The sequence below is a fragment of the Gossypium hirsutum genome, chromosome D12 (assembly GCF_007990345.1).
Source record: "Gossypium hirsutum isolate 1008001.06 chromosome D12, Gossypium_hirsutum_v2.1, whole genome shotgun sequence".
NCBI classification, from domain to species: Eukaryota; Viridiplantae; Streptophyta; class Magnoliopsida; order Malvales; family Malvaceae; genus Gossypium; species Gossypium hirsutum.
Window position 1 is genome coordinate 34730619 of NC_053448.1, and position 14055 is coordinate 34744673.

Below are 14055 nucleotides of genomic sequence, written 5' to 3' on the forward strand. Positions count from 1 at the left end.
AACTACCAATAACGTAAAAGATAATAAGTAGAACAATCGAGCTCCCGATTCACCGACCTGATCAACCTTGTGGGTTACCTACAGTACAATCAATAGTTAAAATGAGTAGCTAACTCATCAAACGGATTCAAAATACAATCAATAGAATTATGTTTGCAAAAGTAACTTTTCAACCATATACATAATTAGAAACAAAGAATGTATGGTTCAACTAATAAAACAGATGCATACTAGAGTCACCAATTACAGATATGGAACAGATCAAAATCAAATGTAGTTTCCTACCCCCATCCGCTACACACCGTCTTCGTCAAACCCAACACACCACAATAGGTATTTAATACTCATCTAGCCCTGCACACCACATAGTGTCAGTTTGACACATTTCAGAATATTTACAGCTTAGTTGTTGTACAAATTGCGTTAATTGTCGAATTCAATTACTGTAACACCCCTAACCCATATCCGTCACCGGAACAGGGTTACGAAGCATTACTAGAGTTTACAAAACAAATATAGTTAATTCATGGCATTTACTATTTATATCTTAAACCAAACATACTCAATTAAATTGTTCCTTAAATGGACCCTCGAGGCCCAATTTATGTGTTAGAAACAAATCGAGACTAAATTGGAAACTCAGAGAATTTTTCGTAAAATTTCAAAAATTTCCTAGGTATAGGGGACACACACCCGTGTGGTCGGCCGTGTAGGCATTCAATGTGAGGCACACGGTCGTGTCCCAGCCCGTGTCCATACCCATGTAACTCTCTAACTTGGGTCACACAGCCAACCACACGCCCGTGTGATAGGTCGTGTGTAAGATGCAGGGGTCACACGGCCAAGTCACACACCCGTGTGCTAGGCCATGTGCAAAAACCTGGGCATTCTGCTTCGAAATTTCAAGGTGCAGGGGACACACGGCCAGACAACATGCCCATGTGCCAAGCCGTGTGTCACACACGATTGCGACACACGCCCGTGTCTCTGCCCGTGTAGACGAAAATAGGTCATTTTAAGGCCACTTTTCTCACCCGATCTTGGTATCAACCTATTCACAACAAATTTTACACTCACAAATCATACAAGACCCTCAATTCAAGCCAATACCAAGTTCTTATAACTAACATATCATCACATATAATAAAATATCTTAACTTACCAAATTAACAACTTATACCTAGGTGTATATGTAACCATGCCTCAATAAACCTATTAATTGTCCATCATCTAAACATTTCAAACATGCTTCATACTTGATTTATCCTTACTCATATAAGTTGGGTTGAAATGTAAACAAAATATAACTCTTAATATTTACACAAACCATTATCACCCTATACATGCCATATAAACCAAAATATACATTGCAAAAACTACCAGAACAAGTTAGATAGTGTGGCTCGATGTGTTGATCTGATTCCCCGACCTCACGTTAATCTACAAAGACATTAAACAAACACAAGTAAGCTTAATAAAGCTTAGTAAGTTCGTTGGTTTTAAACATAAATCTTACCAAACATTGAAGATACTATAACCAAATTAAGTAAATAAATCATTCAAATTGAATTTCCTGCCAACCACAACTTCAATTTATGAATTCACTTAATTCACATCAAAACCATCAATAACTTTAAGTCCTCATATACTAATTTCATATGTCACTTACCAACCTTACCGAATCTGAGAACGACTTACGGATATGAGTACATCATATACAAAAGCCCGAAGGTTGTACAGAAGCACACAAGTGTTAAAGAAAAACCCATAAGGGTTGAACGAAAGCTCATAAGAGCTGAACGGAAACCTATAAGGGTTAAATTGAAGCTCAAAATAGCTGAACTGAAACCCATTAGGGTTAAACGGAAACTTATATAAGTTAACTGAAGCTCATGAGAGCTAAACGAAAAGTAAACACGAAAGTTCACAACAAATTTTGAACCTCGATTTACTTGGGTAAATTTTCGTCAATTCTTCCTTTGCCACAAAACGATCTTACTTAATCTTGCATTCTATTTTAGCTGGATGTTCATTCCAATTCATAATACAATAATATTTCATTTTTTATCCAATAATATATTAAATACATAATAAATTTAACAAAATTCATCAATTTCCATATAATTATTAAACTTTAACCATACAAACTTACCTGGGTTAAATTGAGGAATTTGTAGTAGTTCAGGGACTATTCTGCTAATTTTTCTTTTTCACGATTATCTACGGGCTCTTGATCTAAAATATAAAATTATTCATTCATTAGCATATAATTCAGTTTCAGTTCACTTCACAATTAATGCCCCTCAATTTTTTAAATTACACAATTACCCCAACTTTTATATTTTTTTACAATTTAGTCCCTCACCAATTATTCTATCAATTGAACTAATTTTTCTCAATTGAAAATTTATCTAATTATTCTAAGCTACCATACAGCCTTTGATAAACAAAATTTATTAGCAAAACCTAATATATAACATTTTTCATAATTTGGTCCTAAAATAAATTTTCTATTGCAATCACTTGATAAAATTATCATATAAATAAATTAAAGCTCCAAATCCATGTTAATTCATCACAAACATCCAGCACTCATCAATGGTAACTTTCAAATTACCCATAAAATCAAAAACTAATGGCACAAATAGTTGGATCTAATTGTAAAAGTTTTAAAAACACAAAAATTTCAAGAAAAGAGCAAGAATTAGACTTACATGAAGTAAAAATAAATAAAACCAGCTTAAAACCTTCTCCTATGGCGTTTTTGGCTGAGAAATTGAAGAAGAATAGCCTAGAAATCTTTAGAATTCAATTTATTTAAAATTCAATTTATTTAAGTTAATTTCATAAAATTTACAATTTTACCCTTAGTTCACATTGTTTCCTCATTTCTTTCATACTTATGCCGCCCCAGCCATATCATTAGGCCAATTTACACTTTAAGTCCTCCTTTATTTATCACTTGGCTATTTAATCACTATTTCTTTAATTAGCAAATTTTGCACCTTTTTCAATTTAGTCATTTTTATTTAATTAACTATCAAAACTTTAAAATTATCTAACAGAACTTTAATACTAACTTAATGATACTCCGTAAATATTTATAAAAATATTTACGACTCGGTTTATGAAATCGAGGTCTCGATATCTCATTTTCAAAACCAATTTACTAATAAATTCTTCTAAAACACAAATCACTAATTCAAAAGTCTTCCTAAAATCGCATTTAACTCATAAATACTAAATAATAAAATTTTTGAACTCACTCGTCAGATTTAGTGGTCTCAAACCACTATTTCTGACACCACTAAAAATTGGGTTGTTACAATTACAATCTCTGTGGCTTAACAACTGATTCATAGCAGATCACTACCTCCAATATACAGTTCCCAACCCAATGCAAATACTGAATTCAATTGACGGTTAATGTAGAAGTTTATATAACCATTTAGATATAGATCAAGCTCATACAGAATATATATATATCAACATCACTAACGATTTTCAACGCATATAGATATCTAGTACCCGATCTAGGATCACAGAATGGAAATTTACACAATTCAATGCAATTCATACGAACCCCACAAAGGATCGACATTCGTTTCAAATGATGCACGCAGCCCGAAGAAAATATCCAGTTCTTGGTCCACACGTTTGTGTGGTTTTACACGGTCTGCACAACTGGCCCGTATGGCCTCACACGGTCTAGCACACGCTCGTGTGCCTGCCCGTGTGTCTCACATGGCTGAACATACGCCCGTGTGATCCTAACACACAAATAGTGAGTCACACGGCCTGGATACACACCCGTGTCTCTGGCCCGTGTGAACCTTAGACTAAATAATCCCACACACGGTCTGGACACACACCTGAGTCCCTAGCCCATGTGTCTCTAATTCATGAACAATAGATTACACAGTTTGCCACATAGTGTAACACACGGCCATGGTGTTCACACTATATGACATACACACTTGAGTCCCTAGCCGGTGTGTCTCTAATTTTAGGGCTTTACAACTCTCTCCCCATAAAAGAAATTTTGGCCTCGACATTTACCTAACTCGAACAGATACAGGTATTACTAATGGATCGAATCTTTGGGTTCTCAAGTGGCTTCCTCAGTGTCATGATTCCGTCACAAAACCTTAAAAAGGGGAACAGTTTTCTTTCTCAATACATTAACATCACGATCCAATATCTGAACAGGTTCTTCCTCAAAAGTCAGATCTGGTCGCACTTCAATTTCTTCAATAGGGACAATGTGCGACGGATCAGACCGATATTGCCTCAACATCAAGATGTGGAACACATCATGAATTTGACCCAGCTTCGGAGGTAATTCTAGTTGATAAGCAACAGGTCTGACACGTACAGTTCCCAACCCAATGCAAATACCAAATTCAAGTGACGGTTAATGCAGAATTTTATATAACCATTCAGATACAGATCAAGCTCGTACAGGATGTGTATATCAACATCACTAACGATTTTCACATGCAATAAGCATACAGATATCCAGCACCCAATCTAGGATCACAGGATAACAATTTACACAATTCAATGCAGTTCATACAAACCCCACAGAAGACTAACATTTATTTCAAACGAGGCACGTAGCTCAAGGGAAAAATCTAATTCTTGGTCCACACACCCGTGTGGTTTCACACGGCCTACACAGCTGTCTCATATGGCCTCACACGGTTTGGCACACGCTCGTGTGCCTGTCTGTGTGTCTCACATGACCGGACACACATCCGTGTTTACGGTCTATGTGATCCTAATACGCAAATAGTGAGTTACACGGTCTGGACACACGCTCATGTCCCTGGCCCGTGTGAACCCTAGACTAAATAATCCCACACATGGTCTGGACACACGTACGTATCCCTAGCTCGTATGTTTCTAATTCATGAACAGTGGATTACACGGTTTGCCACACGGCCTTGTGGTTCACACGGTCGTGTGGCATCAACAGCCATGTTTCTCAGCATCCAAAATTCACAAAAAGTCAGATTTTAGGTGTGCACCTGAAGTAGTTTTGAAGTAGGATCAACGTAGAGGACTATTGAGACCTAAAATAAACATTCAATAACCAATCAAACAACTAAAACGATGAAAATCGCACAAACTAATACTCAACCAATTATGTCAAAACTTCGACGCGAACTTCCAACAAAACCAATACTTACCGACAACTCGACGGAACTAACTCAAAGCAGCACAAGGAGGATCACTTCCCTTAGTATTCTTGCCTAAAGAAAAGAGTTCATCGAACAACTTAGCAGAGAATTCAAGTGAAAAATCCTAGAAACCCCATTTCTACACATAAACGAAAAATCAACATAAACTTCGCGGAAACATAAGAATTTACTTCAGAACTTACGCAGAGATCTTCCAACGATACAATAAACAACTTAAAACCTCAACTAGTTCCGATATCCACTTCACGAGCGCAATCAAAAAGAAAAATAAAAAGAAATGAGAACTAGGAAAGAAAAAGAAAGAAAAGAGAAATGAAAAAGGAAAAGAATACGTTAACTTTTATTTTAACCACTAATCAGACTTCTAACATTTAGCAAAATATTTGTAACGCATACGCCGAGACTCAACCACAGGGCCAGAGAAAATATAAAAGTTTAACCATTGATCCAGCAAGCTCATTCTTGACACAGATTCACACAGAATTAAACTTAAGTCAATGACTCAAGATTAGAGGTTAATCTAAAATAAAGTAGCAAAACTTCTTAAAAACACTACTCGAACCCCTAGCCTCAAACACATATGCAGAACCCTTAACAACAGATACAGAAACTTAATTACAACAAAACACGACGATTAGACATTCAAATTTTGGGGCGTTACATAATAAAACTTTAATATAAATACGCAATGCTTATACATAGACTTTCAAAAAATAACGAATTATCATTTATTTATATTTTAAGTAATATCATAAAATTATATTAATTATTAATGTCTATTATGACTGTTCAGCTATAAAGTCATGCTTTTTCGAGCTTTGAGTCAGATTTATCTCGGGCTTGGGCTAGATTGATCTCAGACTCAAACTCTATCGGGCTTAGATTTTCTCGAGCTCGAACTTTTTTGGGTTTAAATTTTCTCGAACTCGAATCTATTACGACTCAAAATTTATCGGACTTAAACCATTACGGATTCGGACCAACACGAACAGACTTTCAAGTTCAAACTTGTTTGGCCAGCTCTAGTTAGTTGTAACTGGAAACATCTTAACTTGCTCAAATTAAATTGCGTCATTGTATTTGCTTCCTTATATATAATGATTTTATACGTATCACTGTATTTCAAAGACAAACGTCAAACAATGAACTATGACAGCTAAGTCACTTTTCCTTTTTCGATTAAAAACTCAACTATATATATTAGATTGGTAGATATCTTATTGAAATGGGCTAAGCATAATTTGGACAATTATTGAAATCCGCGAAGTTCGGATACGTGCATATAATTGAAGTTGCCGCTGTAAGCATGAATGTACATATGCACTATTGGAGTTGGTGAAGCATGAGTCACCAAATATCATGTTGGTACAAGAGTTAATTTCATATCGGCGCTGGGGTAATTGGTATATATCTTGCCAGAGGAGAACGTTCCCGCGAGTGTTCAGTTTTTTCTCCAGGGTTGAGTTACACCCATGCTATCTCTGGTTTTCAAGAGACGTTATCTAATTGGTATATATGTCATGTTAACAACTCGCTCGTAAATTAACAAAATTTTAACTGCAATAACTAATTTAAAAAATTATATTAATTAGAATAATTAAATTAAAAAAACTATATCAAAATGTCTGTAATTTTTTTTTCAATCAGACCACTAGAAAGGCAGCGGAGTTATTAAAAGTCTTACTAACGTTTTTCTCGAGTTCAGCAAGCATAAATGTTGTGACATTTCAACGGTAATGTATCTCACTAAGAAACCAAAATAAGATTAATTCCTCATCAGAACAAGTACCGAACGAAACTTGCCATCAAAAAATCGCTTTTGGTTTAGAATTCAGTGTTCTGATCTATTATTTTGATTTGTTTGACCGTTAGATTAGGTGCATTTTTAATTTCAATTTGTGTTCGGTAATCGGTCAAATACACATGAAAACAACAGTTTTAAACGCAAAACACACTCAAATACATCATAGTAAATTGCTTTTTTTTTTCTTTGCGATATTTCCCCTAAGATAACCTCAAACGTTTCAGAAACACTAAATGATGCTTTGACTTTTGATTTCAATATAGTGAACCCCCGCGGATCCAACGGCCGGTGGCCAGTGCCATCTTTCAATTTAGGGCCCACACTGTCGAAATGCCAAATGATGTTTGGTGTCTCAATGATTCTTGCAGTGGCTTATTTGCTCACTTTTCATACGCACTGTTATGATACTATTGATTTTTCCCCACCGGAGATTCTATCCTTGTTGCATTTCCTCTCAAATGTAATGTCCTGTGTTATTCATACTTCATGAACCTGTTATATCATATCACACAGGATGAACAGCATGCTGCTTCTCCATTTGGGGTCCGAAGATCACTGTTCTATTCGAATCAGAAGGATGTAAAGCCCCAGCTAGTTACCTTGTAAGAATACAGGGCATTCAAAAACCATGAGATTCCCATATGATTCACGGAGTTAAAAACAGAAATAGAATTATATTTGGCTAGTCTTTTTCTCATTGAATTTATTCATAGTACAATTTAAGTCGGAACAACAGACGTATAAGGTAGATAAAACCAAGACATACTCAAGGGAAGAACTTTTAGCTCCTGACCATAAGAAGTCATTCAAAACTTTTCGGAAAAACCTCATCAGAGTATTCTACAAATTCCTCCTATTGTCAAGAGACAATCATCTGATTAAATTATCTAAATAGCTTTGGGGTTTAAAGCTTTCTCCTAAGATACCTGACTTTGATGGGACACCAGATGAAAGCTTCCAAAGATACTGAGTCACAGATACATGCCTGATATGACACTCTTGCAAGCCAGCACGGCTTTAGAACATCTCTCAACAACTTACATTACATCCTAAATGGAAACTCCGTTAGAGAACCTCATGAGCCTTCCCATAATACCTGTTTATGAAAGGAGCCTGAAAAGTAGAATCATAGAGCAACAAAAATAATATTTTCAAATATTTGTCGATCATACTGTTATAACTTAACCAACATTACCAGGTAAATGTATTCATTCAGATTTTAAAGCAGACCATGTAATCACATTTTATGATGAAATTATCCAAGAAATCCAAAGAACTTAATGTATTATGTAACAAGCTATAATTAAGAACATCATGACTTAAAGAAATATGCTCACATTGAATACAATTAACTCCATATGAGAAATAATTAGTACTCAAAACAACATAACAAAATATATAATCACATCAGGAGTAAATCATAAAACCTTACCTTCACATTTGATACATCAGGAGTATCTGGAGTTGGAACAGGGTAGAATTTGTAAAATCTCATGTTCACAAATGCGGCTTTGGTTTCCTCACTCATTTCTTCAAGGGCCTTTTTGCGAGCTTCTCTTGCCTGTAACAATGGAATGGCACAAATTAATCAGCCTAACCAAATATATTTTTGCAAGTCAAGATGCAATGTTGCCAACAATATACCTGCCGATTAGCTTTCTTTGCTTCTCTGACTCTCTCTTTGACAAACTCCTACAAAGTCCATAACATGTCAGATTGAATTAGTTATAAATAAATGAATCCACAATTGATTTGTGGATCTTTAAATGAACTTCACCTTAAAGGCATCTTTTTTATCTTTATCTAATTCGTCTGCCTCAATCAGTTGATCAGTAAACTCCTGAAAATTGGTAGATATTGTTTAGTCCCAAATTTCTATAACAGGAGTAAATAACAGCCAAAGCTTAGACCGATTGACTGAATTCTACTGCACAAGGAACTGGAATGAAAAATTTTAAAAAACAAAAAAATAAAGCTGCCAATTCACATATTTCAAACGTCAAAAGAAATCATGCTGATTAGACTGTAACATAAAAATGAAAGAGTGCCTTACATCAAGTTCATCCAGCTCCCAATCAAATTCACAAAAAACCTGCAGGACCAGAAAGGATGCATCAATTTTCATAACACTTCGCAGGATAAGCCTTAGTTATCCATCAAAAAATGGTCACAAGTAGTGTAGTCAAGGAATGCCTAGACACTAAGGCACAACTCAATCTAGCAAAAGCATCTAAGACCCCCTCACAGTTAAGGGACTTTATTAAGGGGCAAAGCACACAGCTCGAATAGGCTACCTTTTTTGTTTTCAATTTTGTATTTTGATAAAACAGGACAGTTTGCAATTAATAAGAAAAAGATAATGCCTGTAACTGAAGGAAACTTAAGCGCTAGAGTGATGCTTAGCAATGCTTGATCTCTGTATCAGGCAAAGGTGTAGAGTCAACTTTTAAACATTTATTAGTTCATCTATGCTTAAGATTACAAGTATAAAAAACGAATTAGTACATATAGAGACCTCAGCCTCCATAGGATTTGAACTTCAGACCTTCCAGTTTTAATCATTGGAGTGTCAAAGATACATACATAGTACAAATTCAAACGTGTGCATGTTACTAATCCTTTTAGTGATTAGATTCTTACTCATGAGACTGCCTTTGTTTGTGCCTTGAACCTTAAAACAAAGACTCCATCAACACTGAATGTAAGAGTTCATATATCAAAGCATGACTAACTCAAACCCTAAAGTCAACTCCGTCCACCCATTAATATCCAGAAAGTCTAGTACCAGTCAAAATTAATCTAGTACCAGCCAAAATTAACTTTCAGAAATAAAAAAACCTTACTGGCTTTTGTGCCGCTGGAAAAATTATTTGAACCTCGGTGCTTTGTTCAAGCTCATCTTCCTTCAAAGGCTGATAAAAATCTGTCAATAGGGCATACCAAACAATACAGCGATAAGGGTTTTCTTTACCTTTTTCTACACTGATATTTTTCATATTTTACAGAATATAAGTTGCAGAGATATCTAGAGAACTTACAAGGCAGACAATACTCATATTTCTTGAGACGGTCTATTTTCATTTGTTTTAAAGCAACCCTGCAGAAGAAATTTCAGATACAGAAAGTTAGCCGAAATACATGCATGCATTTGAAACACACATATACTCCACGTTCAAGCAGAGATGATATAATAAAAAAAAATCCCCATACGGCTGCTCAAAATAACATCAAAACCCATACAACACGGAAAGGTCCAAAACATGGAATAAATATTGATCAGAAAGAGCCAAAGCCTAAGTGGATGACCAGAAGTTCTATATTGTTATTTTCAACAAGCATCAGCATTTCATTTGGTGAACTGTGTACACATTGCCACAACAACAAGCTGATTAGAAATCATTGACAATTCACAGAAAAAGCGAACCTTATTCCAATGCTTAGCCCGGGGGAAGGAGGTGCAGTTTTGGTAGGTCTGATACAAAGTATACAATATACAATATACAAGTCAAACTTAATATAGCAATTTTTCCAGAGAGAACCAAGAGAAGCATATGTGACCTAAGTTGACAATCTGAAACTAAATCAGTTGAAATAAAGACACAGTGATCAATTGGCTCTAGTTGACATCTCATGCATAAGGCGAAAAAAATCATTAATGAGGATTATCAGTGTCAGTTTGCACAACTGAACCTTCTTTGAGTGCAACTTAAGATGAACATTTGAGATTGCAGCCTATCAACTTGGCTGTCTCTGTAGCGGAATCAAAATGTACAATCACATCAAACGTTGGCTTTAGATCAATTCAATCCCAAAAGTAATAAAACAAAAAGTAGATGATATTTCATTTTTCGACTTGGGCAATTATATAGATGAATTAAATTAAATGATTCCTTTCAATATTAGCTTTAAATCTGATCAAAAAGGGAAAAATGGATAAATACTGAGTACCTATTCTCAAGTGGAATATATGGAACCCAGTCCATTTTCATTTGTTTCATTGGAACAATCTCTTCAGCTTCTCTCTGCACTGAGTTAATACCGATCTTATCTGAAGGTGGGAAAGGAGAGACAACCTGAAAAAGACCACCAAAGGTCAAAGATTAATCAATAAGAAAATACAACTAGATCATAGTGAAAAGAACTGTTTCAAACAAATTAATCTCATAAACCATAAATAATATGACATTGCAAACACAGAAAATAACAAACCACTGCCAAGACAACAAAGCTTCTTGCTTATGGATTATAAAAGAAAACTAAATTGAAGGAATATTTTAACTCAACATTCTAGACTGTTGCTAATATGATCCAATTTAACCCTTCCATCAAAAGAAAAATATAACAGATCGAAATGGCTCTTTGCATTGAGAAAAGTATCTATGGAAAACAGTTCAATATCATTCCATAACATGTATCGTGAGATGGTCATCAAAAGCCAAATGTCTAACATCATGCCCACACCTTTAGAGGTGAAGGGAAGAAACCATTTATCCAGAGGCAAAAGCCTGAAGTTGTGAGTTCTAAGCTTGATAAGTGCACCTCAAAAGAACAGCCGCGCAGATTCATCAAAGGAAAATGTTAAAATGGAATGAGCAAAGTGAATATATAACTTCAAAGCTACATATAGATACTACTGAGTAAGCCTTAAGCATAAAAGATGCCTGTAATCACTTTATCCATTCATCCCAAGATAAAGAAGAAGCAACTTAACATGAAAAACATTAAGCCCTTCACAACCATGTTAGACAACTTACAGCCACAACCACAGGTATACAAATGACTTTGTTTTCTCCCTTGTAAGGAACCAATTGAGCTACACAAACAGAAAAACACTAAAATTAATGAAGTGTAATGGATGGGAAACAAGGACAAGTTAGAAGGAATTGAAACTTCATTATTCCAAGTCAGAAGAAATTGAAACTTCATTTTTTCCAAAAATAGAACTTAACGGGAGCTTAGCATAAATCAGATAACAACACACACGCTTTCTTTCTTTCTTTTCAAAGACAATAAAAAGTAAATAACAGAAAAATATAATGCAACCAATGGCATAAAAAACCCATTTCCCCTTAGGGAAAATGAAAATTGTCCATATAAAGGTGCAAAATACTAGGACCAAAGTAGTGAACTACTTACGCTCTGTGCAACCGAAGAGATAAACTTTCTTCCCATATAGCCTCCCCCCCTCTTCAAATGCCTCCTGACCTGAAACAGAACAGTAAAAACATGTTAGCTCTGAACCAAATTTGCACGATACTTGGGGAAAACAAAAGCAGCAAGCTAGCAACTAAAGATGAGACCAGAGAGAAAAAAAGAAAGAAGTTTTTCAACTGACTTCTAGATTTAAAAAGTTCCAGTTGAATTGGTAAACACTGTCCAATTGATCCCACTGCCACACAACAAAAGAAAAACGAAATGTAAGCAACAGAACTTGAATCCATCAAAATCAGACTAACCAAAACCAAAAAAATCAAGCATGACAAACTCAAAATTCCAACCTCTGTTCCAACAGGAAATGCAGCTTTCCATAAATCCTCCTACACAATGCAAATGGACAATTTTCATCGAAATGGATCCAAAACATCAACGATAAAGCACGACTTTCCTCACTAATCATCTCAAAAAACAATTATTTAAGCTAAAAATTTGTATCCATTTCAACTCTAATCTTCACATAAGAAGGCAATCGCAACACAACTTAAATTTGTAACTTCGATGTTATCCAAAACTAACAGTTCAGAATTCAAATTTGAAAAGTCAACAGATAACCTAAGTCTCTTAACCTAGTAATTGTTCAGATATTATATAAACGAAAACAGTGAACTCATAAAAGAAACAACCCTAAAGGCAATCCTATTTAGAAAAAATTAGAATCGTAAACAAACAAATTCAAAACCTGGACTCAAATGAAAGAAAATTTTATACCAAGTTACGCTTATCTTCAAAGTACTCAAGCTGGGGTTGAGGCTTGGAGGTCTTAGCACGCTTAGCTTGGGAAGCAAGTTTATGGTTCTCCTTCTGATTCTCTTGCGAAGAAGACGAAGCTTTTACTTCGGTCTCTTGTTTCTGAGAGGTGGATTTTCTCTTACCGCCCTTCCTCATTTGATTAATGTCCAAATACAACAACAAAAAACAACAAAGGCAATGGCAATGGCAAAGCAGATTCGTGTAAGTGTTTAATATATGGAGAAGAACAAGGCGCCTTCTGGATTATTGTTTTTTGGTTTCTTTTTTCTTTGTTTCTTTTTCTTTTTTGAGCGTTAATCCAACGCGGTATTGATCTACCAAAATTTGAGGGGTCTTTTTTGTCCTTCTTTTGGGATGGGGAAAGGCGGAGCGGAGGTAATTAAAATTGAAGGGGTTGATTGAATTTGTTTTCAAAAGGATTTGATCAAGGGCCGGGCAAGACGGGAATACAAATTCTAGTTCTAGTGTATAGATTTTGGCTAAAAATACTGTGAGTCAGCAATTTATCCTGGTAAATTAAACTGCCTTCAGTGATAACCATTTGAACCGCCAACCGGGGAATAACCCTTTTAAACCGGATGAAATCGACTTAACTGATTTTGTGTTTAGGTTTAAATTATTCCGGTTCAAACCTTTAAAAAATCCATTTTATCTTAATAGTTGGAACCGGTCCAATGACTATTCCTAGCCCAAAAAACAGATCCAAGCGAATAAAAAAAGGCAAAATGCCTTTGTCCCTTCACCATCTGCTTCATCTCTATGCTTTGGCCGGCCACCATCTCAAGCTGCACCACCGCCGACAAAGTTTCGTTTACTTTATTTTGAACTTTTGAAAATGGTTTGAAAGGTAGAACTATAAACAAGAAAGGTTAAAAGGAAATGAAAAGGATATGAAAATGAAAGGTTAACTGAAAAGCTTATGAAAATTTGAAAGCAAAAAGAGATAAAAGAAACAAGAGAAGATGAACAACTAAGACTGAAGCCATGAAGTGAAGAGGTCACAAAATCTGGAAAAGTAAGTCATAAAACTTGAAAATTGAAATGTTAAAATAATAAAACTTAAAAGCTACATCTTTTTTC

The 14055-nt window shown here is 35.2% G+C and overlaps 1 protein-coding gene across 15 annotated transcripts; it reads right to left on the bottom strand.

Annotated features, from left to right (window-relative positions):
* Positions 1 to 6999: 6999 nt before the first annotated feature.
* On the bottom strand, positions 7000 to 13452 carry LOC107945515 (protein HEAT INTOLERANT 4). Of its 15 annotated transcripts, none has more exons than XR_005921527.1 (16): positions 12934 to 13452; positions 12507 to 12545; positions 12344 to 12397; positions 12145 to 12208; positions 11763 to 11821; positions 10957 to 11081; positions 10699 to 10758; positions 10433 to 10480; positions 10047 to 10105; positions 9852 to 9931; positions 9062 to 9100; positions 8786 to 8848; positions 8653 to 8700; positions 8441 to 8569; positions 7935 to 8104; positions 7000 to 7607 (listed from the first exon to the last, which is right to left on the bottom strand). XR_005921527.1 is itself a non-coding variant. In XM_041106587.1 (15 exons), exons 1-15 carry the CDS (start codon positions 13108 to 13110, stop codon positions 8084 to 8086), a joined length of 1065 nt encoding a protein of 354 aa, XP_040962521.1. In that variant the 5' UTR covers positions 13111 to 13452; the 3' UTR covers positions 7073 to 8083. The 15 variants fall into 15 exon arrangements, 11 of the variants coding, with proteins under 11 accessions (XP_040962521.1, XP_040962520.1, XP_040962527.1 ...); XR_005921525.1 differs by having other exon boundaries at positions 7935 to 8121; positions 12934 to 13447; XR_005921526.1 differs by having other exon boundaries at positions 7775 to 8121; positions 12934 to 13447.
* Positions 13453 to 14055: the final 603 nt, after the last annotated feature.

Excerpts from the sequence above, each read along its gene's own strand:
- LOC107945515 (XM_041106586.1), bottom strand. The coding sequence starts at position 13,110 with ATGAGGAAGGGCGGTAAGAGAAAATCCACCTCTCAGAAACAAGAGACC. Across the intron at positions 12,209-12,343 it reads GGAACTTTTTAAATCTAGAA|GAGGCATTTGAAGAGGGGGG; the intron begins GTCAGTTGAAAA and ends GTTTCAGGTCAG. Across the intron at positions 9,101-9,851 it reads TTCCAGCGGCACAAAAGCCA|GTTTTTTGTGAATTTGATTG; the intron begins GTAAGGTTTTTT and ends CTGGTCCTGCAG.